Genomic DNA, 10,992 nt, shown 5'->3' with positions numbered 1-10,992 from the left:
GGGGCGGGGCCGGGGCTCGGGCCGGGGTGACAGCGCGGCCGCCGCCCCGCGCGGCGCCGCCGCCCCACCCGCATGGAGGGCAGCGGGGAGGCGCTGCCCGCCGAGCTGCGGGAGCTGGCCGGCAAGGTGGGACGGCGGCCGCCCGCCGGGCTGCTGCGGGGGCTGCGGGCCGAGACCGCCCCCGCACCGTCCGCACCGCCGGCACCGCCGGCACCGGCGCGCGGCGCCCGCCCGCCGCTCGCCGACCGCCTCCGGGCGCTCCGCCTCGAGCTGGTGAGTCCCGCGGCACCGGGGGCACTGCCTGTCCGTCCGTCCCCCGGTAACTGCCTGCCCCCCCGGGGTAACGACCCCCCGGATAACTGCATCCCCGCGGGTAACTGCCTGCCACCCCCCGGTAACAGCCCCTTCCTAATAGTGCCCCGCGCTCTGCCGGCATTTGGGGACCCCCCCGCCCCCCTTTGGCTCTGTTCTGTATGGGTTAACAGCCCCCAGCTCATACCTCCCCCCGCCCGGCTTTTCTCTGCCCCCCGGCCCACGCAGCATCCCCCCGCGGGGTCCCACGGACCCCTCCGCCCTGCTCCCCTCACCCCACGCACTCCCCACGCCCTGGCTCCGGCAGGGACCGGCGTGTCCCGGGGATCAGGATTTAGGGCAGGGACCTTCGCCAAGGGCACGGTGGTGGGTCCGGCCCTGTGCGCCTGTCTCCCCCCCCGCACCCCCCGGCGTGTCACCCCGTGGGTGACAAGGCACACGCATCGCCGGGAGCTTTCCCGGTGTTCGCTTCCTGCTGGGGCTTCTCTAGTGGCTAGTAGAGGGTTGGGCTCCGATGGCAGCCTTTCCCGGGGACCATGGGAATGCCGGCGGCAGCTTTCTCGCCTCCCTCTCTTCGTGGGGGGAGCAAATACCGGCGGTGCCTGCGCCTCCGGGAAACGTGGCGAGATTGGGCAATGGGTTCAAGTGCTGCTGGGGGAAGGGACTCTCCCACGCTCGCAGGCACACACACGCACACCCCGACACACACGAGCGGGAGGGAATGAGCATCGTTCCCAAAGGGAAACAGGCTAAATACGCCCGCATCCCTGCCTGCCACCCGGGGGATGGGGACCCACCCAGCCTGAGCTCTCCGCACCCGTGCTTTGACCGGTTCAATATTCCCCATCGGCGTAAAAGCTTTCATCCTCCCTTGGCTTTCATCCTCCCTCCGCGCCAGCTTCCAGGCTGCACTCTGACCGGAGGAGAAAGGTCTGCGGGCCCTGGGTTGCTCAGAGGAGGCGGAGGAGGAGGAAGCAGCCGTGGTGTTTGCCCTGTCCAGGTGCAGCAGGGTCAGCCCACGGTCTGCAAGGCCTGGCTTTGGCCGTGCATTGTTAACCTCGGCTCAGAAAGGCTTTTCCTTTCTCTGCCCTGGCTCTTCTGGCCGGCTGCTGAAGAAGCAAGGGTCACCTCGCACCCAGGTCAGCAGCCTGGGAACGGCACCCGGGTGCCCAAAGCCCAGCACGGGGCTCCCCCCCATCTCCCTGTCCCCATGAACAGGAGCCAAAATTCCCCTCCCAGCAACAGAGACCAGCAAACCCAGTGCTCAGAGGAGAAGCTGGCCTGGGAGGGGGCGGTGGGAGGAGAAGACAGCAAATTCTCACTCTCCCCTCCTGGTCCGAGGAGGATGCTTTATCCCTGGGGCTGGATATCTTGAAGGGAGACGGTGCCTGCGAGTTTCTATGCGCTGGGGAGGGGAGCGGACCGTATCTCCCCGGGGGGATGCTCTCCCCGCCTCTGCCTGCCCTTAGAGAGCATGGGGAGGAGCCCGGTGGTCCCCCTAGCTCCGCTGGCCTGTGGGGTCCCCTTTGAAAGAGGGGGGGACATTTGTGGATGTGGGGGAGGACAGCATTGCAGGGTGCGCATGGGGAAACTGAGGCACGGAGCAGTGCAGGTTGTCACATCCCGGAGCAGGGATCCAGGTGGGTCTCCTCCGCCCCCTGCCACGCACTCAGGACCGCGGTTGCCTTCCTCCCCTCTGGATCCTGCTGCTGCCCCGGGTCCGGATGCCAGCGGGTACCGTGTGGGGAGCACCGGGCAGGCTTTGGGATGGGTATGGGGTTGGTGCGGTGTACCCATCACTGCATCTGGAGGAATATAGAGAGTATAGCGACCTGCTGGACCTCGGTCTCCTCCCACACTAACCTTGCCTTGCTGGAGAGGGGGTTTCTCCGGGTGCAACGGGAGTGGGCAGGCTGGCCTGAAATAGCAGCAAATCAACGGCTGACTCTTTCTGACAAACAACATGGAAAGCGGGGAGTGTTTTCCCACCCTCCGCTCTCGGGGTGGCTCCCCTTGCATCTCTGACAGCCACAGTCATGTGTGGCAGAGAAAAAAGGGGACCCCCCCCCCGTCTGGGGTTCCCAGTCTTCCTCCTCCTGCGTCTTCTCCCTGCCAAGGCCAGATGCTTTAGCAGCGTGTGCAGAAAAGTCCATTGTAGGCAGTTTTTGAAATAACTTGCCTAGAAAGGAAGTTTCTGCGCTTCGAAGCTGGCTCCTGCCCCAATCTGGGCACATCGCTGCTATTTTTTATTTAAATCAAGCTTGAGGAGCGTGGGGAGGGCATGGGGGGTTGGTGTCGGGTCTCTACAAATCTTTGCCCCTTTTTTTTGTGGCCTCTGGACTGAGAGGAGTCACATGTCGAAACCCTGGCTAGAGTTTTCCCAGGCTCCTTCCTGGGATGCTTTTGTTGCTGCGCTCACTGTGGGACCGGAGACGGGGGTCTCAAGAGACCGGCAGGTCACCCGTGGGCGGGTGGGTGACTCTGAGGGCACCGGATGCTGGGGACCGGGCGCTGTGCTTAGAAATGGTCCCGGGGGGCTGCGTGGATTTCCGTCACAGCTTGCTGGTGCTGGGGACAGTGCGTGTTTGTGAATGAGTCCGTGGGCATCTGCAGCTCCCAGGCTGCCTGTACCTGTCCTGCAACGGGTTTTTCTCCCTCTCTCCCCACCACCGCCTTATTCCTTTTCCTGGCAAAATATTTGCGTCCTGCGCAGGGGAAATCCAGTGGCTTTTGGCGGCCAGTATCACACAGACAGGAATGTCTTGGCACGCGGGCCTTTCCATTAGGAAAACAGATGTTTCTGCAGCAACTGAAGTTTTGCAAAGAGCTTTCCCCAGGCTCGGAGGGGCAGGAGTCGGCAAGGCGAGTGCTGTGATCCACAATCCCTGTCCCCCTCTGCCGTCCTTCCCTGTTTTGGAGCGATTTGGGATTCAGGCTCCAAATCCTGCCGTGTCATGTTGTCACCAGGCTGGCATCAGACCCTAGAAGGTGGGAAGTAAATGCATGAAGGGGGCCAGCCGAAACAGCCCATGGAGGTGCTGATGGTCCGGCCAGACCCTTGCCCTGAGCAATGCCCCAGCTCATTCCTGCCTGGTCCCAGCTGCCTCTCAGGGCTTGGGGGATGCTCTGGGCTCAGATCTGCACCCAGTGCCTCCAGTTCCTTGCTTACCCCATAGGAGACAGTGACATAAGTGCCCTGGATTTGTTTCCCTGAGGGGGCTGGTAGCTGGTGGGTGCCATAAGTCATTGGTCCCCAAAGGCTGTGTCCTCAGATCTTGGACAGGGTCCCCTGGGGTGGCTCCCTGCAGGGTGTTCCCCCATGCCATTCTGTTCATCAAGCAGCGTGGGAGATGTGTGGCCACTGCAGTGGAACCTCTGCCAGGGTGGGCTGGGACTCCAGGCCCTTGGCCACCAGGGTGACCTTGGTCCCCTCAAAAACCCCGCACTCTCTGTCTCCCTGCCAGGCCTACCTACGAGCGGTCGACGTGAAGATCCTGCAGCAGCTGGTGGTGGTGAACGAGGGCATCGAGGCGGTGAAGTGGCTGCTGGAGGAGAGGAGCACGCTGACCAGCCGCTGCAGCAGCCTGGCCAGCAGCCAGTACAGCCTGGTGGAGAGCCAGGCAGCCTCGCGGCGGGGCAGCTGGGACAGCCTGCAGGACCCCAACGATAGGCTGGACAGCATCTCCGTCGGTAGCTACCTGGACACGTTGGCCGATGACATGGATGAGTATTCCCAAACCGCCGCCGAAACCGCTGCCGCATCTGCGCCGGGCAGAGCCCTGGTCAGGGCGGAGCAGGATTGGGTCAGGATCGACCCTGAGAGGGGTCTTGCAAAGCAAGAGAAGGGCAAAGCGGAGCACGAGTGGCCCCACGTGGACCTCTCCCCATCTGGGCTGCCCCAGGATCACCGGTTTGCTAAGGAGCCCCAGGTGGCCAATGGGTATTTGGGCCAGCAGCCCTCCTCTCTGGAACCAGGCAGAGACACCAAATTGCCATCGGGGGCCGGGGAGATGCTGGGGAAGGTGAACCCGGGTGGGAAGGCTCGGAAAGCCGAGGCTGACTTCGAGAACTGCAAACTCAACAGCAAACTGCACCTGGAGTACGATGCCCACTGGCGCTGGCTCCAGTCTCAGGATGATGTGACGTTCTTGTAGCCCGTGGCTTCGCCTTCCCAGTCCAGCTCTCCCAGCTGCCCGCTCTGCTTCACTTGTCTCCGCTTGGGAGAGTTGGGGTGGCTGGAGAGGGGGGAACAGGCTGGCTTGGTGGTGTTGCACTGTTCCTCTGACCCCCCCGTCAGTGTTTGGTGATGCAGCCCTAAGGGACGGGGTGCCCGCCCTGTGGCGAATTTCTGGGAGAGGCAGGATGAGGTGGGTCCCTGTAAATTTAATCCTTTGCTCTGGTGTGGTGCTTGCAGGTGGCTGGTCACTCCTCTGTTGTCCTTGATGGTGGCGGAGAAGGGTTGGTGGGGAAACCTGGGACAGCGGGACTCCTGGGACCTCTCCCTGGCTCTGCCTCTGCCCTCTAATCCTCAGCTTCCCATCTGCAAAAACTGGGGACCCTTCCCCCAAACCGGCTACCCAGGGAGGACAGGAGATGCTCCCATGCATCCGCAGCTCGGTGGCACCAGCGTGCTCGGTGCGAGATGTGGGGCAGGACCATCAGCAGGGCATCCCTGTTGGATGTGCTCATTTCCATCATCGTCTCCAAGGCCAGTGTCCATCCAGGGCAGAGTTGACCTGGGGCACCTGGGGTTTGGCCGCAGCACATGGTGGATGCTAAAACCCCCTTCCCAGCGGGTGAAGCCCTGCCTGGTTTAAATGCCTCTGTGAAGCCCATCCGAAGCATGATCAGGGTGGTCACTGTAGCTGCTCCTGTTGGGCTGGGGAGCCTTTGTCCATGCCCTGCGGAGGAAGGATGACTGCGCAGACTTCCCCTCTTGATGCGATTACACAAAACACTTGGGTGGGAGATGGAGATCCAGTTCTCCCAGTTTGTTTCTGGACCGTCTCCCACCTTGGGACCAGGTCCTGCAGAAACCCGGCAGCGTACGGGCAGTCTGGTAGAGCTTGTGGGGCTCAGACTCAGAAAGGCTCAGGCTTTCCCCTGATGCAGCGTGATGGGGGTGATGGCTGGGATTCTCCATCTGTGTGATGAATGGGGCCAGGTCTCTGCCCCCTACCAGCAACCAGAAATACGAGGCTCCTCTGCCGGGGTGGATTTGCAGCAACCCTGCCCTGGAGACATCTTCTCCGTCCTTCTAGCCTTGGCTTCTGCCTGTGCCTTTTACTGTCCACCCACCATGCCTCCCAGCACACCCCTCGCTGGCTTGTAGAGCATGGCTTGCAGCTGGAGCTGTGTGCGAGCTTGGGCAGGACCCGCTCCCTTCACCAGATGATGCAGGGAAGGACCTGGGCATCCCGCAGCCCCCTGCTTCAAGGAGAGGGGCTCTTCCCTGTGCGTGGACAAGCCTGGAGTGTCCTGGCTTCACAACCCACAGGTGCATCTGTCCCCAGCCAAGTGCTGTGACGGCTTTGCTTTTGCCACAGTGCTGTTCCCTTGTCTGCATGGGTCGCAGCCTGGCTCTTTCCCTGCTGGGGTGGTGGGAGTGGAGACAACATCTCCTGAAGTCAATGGGAAGCCAAGAGAGAGGGAAGACCTGGCTGTGACTATTTCTAGGTGCGAGATGTGAGCTGGCTGTGGTTAGGAAGGCGGTCGGGTGTACGATGGGTTCAGCTTTGTATCTCTGAAGCAGCACTTAAGTGGAAACTGCTCTCTGTGCCGAGACCCCCGAGCACCCTCCCTTCCCCCCGCAGATCCTCAGGGCTTCCCTGGATGGACACGGAGAGCAGGACAACATCCAAAATTCCCAGAGACGGCACCTGCTGAGGACTTGGGGGAATCCCAGCCAACCAGGACCAGGCTGCCCTACACGAGCACCCCATCTGCCTGCCCTGGAGCAGCTGTGCTTGGCTTGCCATCGCCTGTGAGCAGCTCGTGGCTCCTTGCGTAGCTCTGCTGCTGCCGCTGAGCCACCACGTCCCCCAAGGCTGGCTGTCTCCCGCTTTCCTTCTAGCCCTGCATGCAATGAATCAGCTGAGGGTCCCTGGGGGAGACGGGGTAAGTCCTCCAGCGCTGTTAAAATCGTTCTCGACAAAAAAATAGCTGGCTTAATAAATGGTAGCGTTTCTCCCAGGCCACGCTGTCGGTGCTTTGCCAAGCTTATGGGCGTTTCTAGGGGAAGGGAAGGGGCTCTGGTCTGAAATGCCCTGGAGATGCTGCCAGCTCTGCAGGCAGGGCAGGTTTAGCCCCCAGTCTTGAAACAGGCACAGACCACGTGTCTGGGGATCTGTCCCTTGTCACATCAAGGTGGTGACACCTAAAAGTCATGCTTCCTGAAGCAGCTGGATACCTGAGCATGTCTGCTGGGGGTGAGGATGCTGGTGAGACTGGACCTCGGAGAGATGGGGCGTACTGAGCTCGGCCGATCTATGTCTCCAGCTACAGATGGCAGCTTCACCCCTCTTGCCCCAAATTTCCAGGGAAGATCTTTCAGGGTGTTTGCCAGCCCTGTTAGCTGTGCTGGGGTCTCTGTTTGCTTCTCTTCTCCCCCCTCCACCCAGAACTTGCAGGGAGGGGTCTGGGTGTAGGGCAGGGACTTCTCCAGCCCAGCCCGGGGCAGGAGCAGCCGCAGCTCTGATTTCAGGCTGTTGGGATTTGCTCCTGAGTGGGTTCCTTTAAAACCACTGGAGCTGGTGCTCATGCAAACATCAGCCTTTCCAAAGCAAACACAAGCCGCTTATCCAGCCCTGCCATCCTGGCCTCAGCATCCGTTCCGGCTCCTGGCTTTGAAACCGTGAGCTTTTGCAGATGGAGAGGTGGATGCTGGAGCCAGCAGGACTCGGCAGGATTTCCCCATTTTCTGCTGGGCTGAGGTAAAAAATAAATAAAATAAGATGAAGAAAACCTTAGAAACAAAATGCCCAGCCCATTCCTCTTCCAAACCTAGACCCCGGTGGTCGGACGGCTCTGTATTGCCGCAGATGAGCTTTTGCTGGGGTTCCCCTGGGCACGGACTCTTCAGCCTAGCTTACAGGAGCCTAAGTTGCCCATAGCCCCAAAATCTGGGTATCCCCCAAATCGCAGCCCTTGGAGCTGGAGGGATGGATGAGACCTTCTCACAGTTTTCCTGCCATCCCCTGCCCTGTCCCTGGGATGCCTGGACGAGGGGTCACCCACCTCTGGGCTTCGCCCAGGCACATGCAGACCCAATGTGTCCCAGACCTGCCCTGGGGAAGCACCCGGGGACCCCTGTCTTGCTGTAAGGTGGGTGCAGCAATGGGGTGCAGAGCACCCATGGGTGGGGACAGCCCGCAGCACAGCTCTGCAGCCTCTCTCCTTGCCGCTGCCTGAGGAGGAGCGGTCTGCCTGGCCCTGCCTGCTTCTGCCCTTGGGCTGTTCTTGGGCTGTTCAGCGCCAGTACCAGGTAAGAAAACAAGCAGATAAAGCAGGCAGGGTCTCAGCTGGTGCCAGAAAACACCCGCCTCTGTTACAATAAAAACACCAGCAAGCCAATTTTTTTTTTAAGATATACATGGAGATTAGACTGTCTTAACGAGGCAGTAAAACACTTTAATAGCTCTCCTTGCTAGTTATTAAAAAGTCCCCTGGGCTTTCCCCTCCCTGCGTGCAGCTCAGCTCCGAAAGGGCCTGTCCCCTGAGCGCTGCAGCCATTTAAGCAATTTATGTTAGTTCCTGTGGGGAGGCAGCATGAAAATAATCTTTTCCTGGGGTGGGGGGAGAGCCTGGTCCCCACGGTTGGAAGGGAGGTGGCATCTAGCCCCTCTGCCAACCACTGTGGCCTTTGGTTTGGCAGCCCCATGGCCCCATGCAACACGTGGACTTGCTGGTGTGGGGTGCATCGCCACAGGGTGTCCTGGGGAGTGGGTACAGGGGATGTGTGGGTGCAAGCGCAGCTTGCAGGGTCAGATCCTGGCACTCCCACCCTCCTCGGGCTGTGGCGGGTATGCTCCCGGTTATCCCTTGTACCGTTCCCCGTGCATCATTCAGGGATCAGATACTGGGAGGAAAACTGTGGATTAGGGCTGCTTGGGGCTGCTCTAAAATGCACCCTTTGGGCCGTGCATAACCACCGGCTTGTCTTGAACCTCCCTGCCATGGCCCTGCCTCTGGCACCCACTGCTCAGAGATGAAAAGATAAGAAAAGGTCCAGACGAAGCAAGTCTAACCCGGGGCTGACTGCGTCGTGCCCGCCGGTTCCCCAAGCTGAGCACGGGCTGCCTTGCAGGGTGAGCTGCCTGCAAATAAACCCTTTGAGAGAAGGTTTTCAGCCAGAGCGGTGTGATGACGTGACCCAGTGACACCAGTGGCAGTGGGGGGGTGTCTCTCAGGCCACCCCAGCCCCTGGGGAATGTTGAGCCCGTGCACCCCTCAGTTCTCTGTACCTCTTGCTGGGGAGCAGCATTGTGAGCAGAGCCCTGGGCTTGCACTGCCTGACCCGTTGCAGGCAGCGTGGGGCAGGAGAGGCTAACAAATGGGGCAGGAAGGGCTGGTTATGCCCCCAAGCCCTGCTCTCAGCCTGCCCTATTTTGGCAGCCAGGATGGTCTCCTGGGAAAGGCTGAAGTGTTGGTGTCGGTCAGAGCAAAGCGGTGATCCGCAGGGAGAGCCCTGTGATGCCAAAACAAGCTCCAGTTCAGGATGGCATTCAGTCCCGGTCCCGGGGGACCTGGCACCCAGCTTGGCCCCATCATCCAGCTCTCTTCTGGTCAGCACCTCTCACCCAGCCCGCTCCCCACGCCCTGCCCAGGACCCCCCAGCACGGGGTTAAACCAGCCCAGCGGAGGGTTCTTGTGTCCTGGGTTTCCAGTGGTTTCCAGCTTTTCCTTCCCACTGGCCCAGGGTTACAGGTCTCCAAGGCAAGATCCTCCTACAGGTTTTGTGCAGAAGCAGCTGAGGAGAAGGGAGAGATGTCACCCAGTGCCCATCTTCTACGGAAAAGGCTCATACCGTGCGCTCAACCTCTATTACACACCGGAGAAGCCACACCGGGCAGGGATGCTCTGACTGCCCAAGGTGGCTCAGGCACCAGGAGTCTCATGGTCACCTCCTGCCTCCTCCCCACCCGTGGGACCCCCCCAGAGCTCCCCCCCTGACTCTGCTCTTGGTGTCAGCGGCTGAGTGACCGAGAAGCGGGTGAACACAGGGACAAAGCTGGAGCGCGAGCCAGGAGCAAGCTCAACCTTTGGGAAACTCCTCCTCGGGCTGTTCCCTGCCTGGGCTGGCAGCTGGCCAGGCCTTTGCTTTGGAGACTAATCCTCTGGTTTCAGAACTTCCTGGCGCTCCTTGGGAGTGAAAAACAAGCGTGACTGCTCCAGGCCTCATGGGTGTGTGGGCATGGGTGGGTGACGAGGACAGGCTTGGGCTTGGGGACGCTGGGTGGTGAGAGGGAGTGTTGGCACAGCTCTCCCCATCCTCCTCCCTGGGTGGTGGGCACCCACCTTGGCCCATCAGGGTCCCAGCTGTGCTACCTTCTCCTTCCCACTTGCATGCCCCATCACTTGGCAAGAGTCCCCTCTGCTTCCCATGCAGGGCTGGGACCTGGGGATGCCCCCACTCAATGCCACCCCAGGGGTGACACCAAAAGCCGCGTGTGCCCAGGAGACGTGTGTGCTCCTGTCACCGCCTCCTGCCTGCCAGCCCTGCTTTGGTCTCTGGTGGGGAGGGGAAGAAAAATCTGAATTGCTCTTCCGAGAAATTAATCTGCTTTCACCGTCTTAGCGCAGCCTGACCTAGAAGAATCCCCCGTTTGGTTGGTTTTTGTTTTTTTGTTGTTTTTTTTTTTCCGTGGGGTGTTTAAAGGGAAAATTAAAGCAAATGTGTTGCAAAGAGGCTGTGGGAGGCAGGGGCCAGACCTGCAGCAGGGGGAAAGCAGTGCAGGCAGGGTCTGAACGGTGTTAGGCAGGATTTCCCGTGCTGCCCTCTCCTACGAGGCCCCCTGGTCCCAGGGGCTGGAGAAAATTTCATCTGCCGTGGGCAGTAAAACAGACACAGGAAAAGGTTAAAAGACGTGTTGGGTTCCCCCTGGCAGGGTGCAGAGTCAGGGGGACTTTTGGCTGGAGAGAAGTAAAAGCTGAGCTGCTTAAGGGAGAAATGGCGTGGCGGCCAGGAGGGCAGTGGGGGCTGGCAGGGGAGGGCAGGGACGCTGCCTGGCCAGGGCTGATGTCCCTGTGCTGCACAGCCACCTCTCAGGGGGATGTCAGGATATGTCCCCATTGGAGACACCAGCGGGGAAGGATGGGGAGCAGGACCAGAGGGGGATGTCCCCAAACAGGAGCGAAGCAGCTGCAGCGCTTCCTGCCCTCCCTGGATGGCCGTGGCCCTGGGGGGGTAACTGGGACTGGGGCTGGGCTGGGGGACAGCGCTGGTCACCAGGACAGGGATGGGAGGTGAAATATGCCTCATATGCCTCTCCCAGGCACCCTCTCCCGCCCCATCACACCTCCTGCTGCCCCATTTCACATCCCTTCTTCCCAGCCCCCTCCATCCCCAGGGAGGAAGCCTGGATGGCCCAAATGCCATCCCTGGCTTTGTGGGCGCAGCCCGAGTAAGGGAAACCAGCCACCCCAGCACCAAAACCACCCCAACAAAACACTGAAGCTCAT

The 10,992-nt window shown here is 60.8% G+C and overlaps 1 protein-coding gene across 1 annotated transcript; it reads left to right on the top strand.

The window, feature by feature from the left end:
- Position 1: 1 nt before the first annotated feature.
- LURAP1 (leucine rich adaptor protein 1) lies at positions 2–6,505 on the top strand. Its single transcript, XM_072867814.1, has 2 exons — positions 2–273; positions 3,777–6,505. Exons 1-2 carry the CDS (start codon positions 73–75, stop codon positions 4,464–4,466), a joined length of 891 nt encoding a protein of 296 aa, XP_072723915.1. The 5' UTR covers positions 2–72; the 3' UTR covers positions 4,467–6,505.
- Positions 6,506–10,992: the final 4,487 nt, after the last annotated feature.

This window comes from Ciconia boyciana, chromosome 7, assembly GCF_034638445.1.
Source record: "Ciconia boyciana chromosome 7, ASM3463844v1, whole genome shotgun sequence".
In the NCBI taxonomy this organism is placed as follows: Eukaryota; Metazoa; Chordata; class Aves; order Ciconiiformes; family Ciconiidae; genus Ciconia; species Ciconia boyciana.
This window is presented reverse-complemented; position numbering and strand designations above follow the sequence as displayed.

Excerpts from the sequence above, each read along its gene's own strand:
- LURAP1 (XM_072867814.1), top strand. The coding sequence starts at position 73 with ATGGAGGGCAGCGGGGAGGCGCTGCCCGCCGAGCTGCGGGAGCTGGCC. Across the intron at positions 274-3,776 it reads GGGCGCTCCGCCTCGAGCTG|GCCTACCTACGAGCGGTCGA; the intron begins GTGAGTCCCGCG and ends TCTCCCTGCCAG.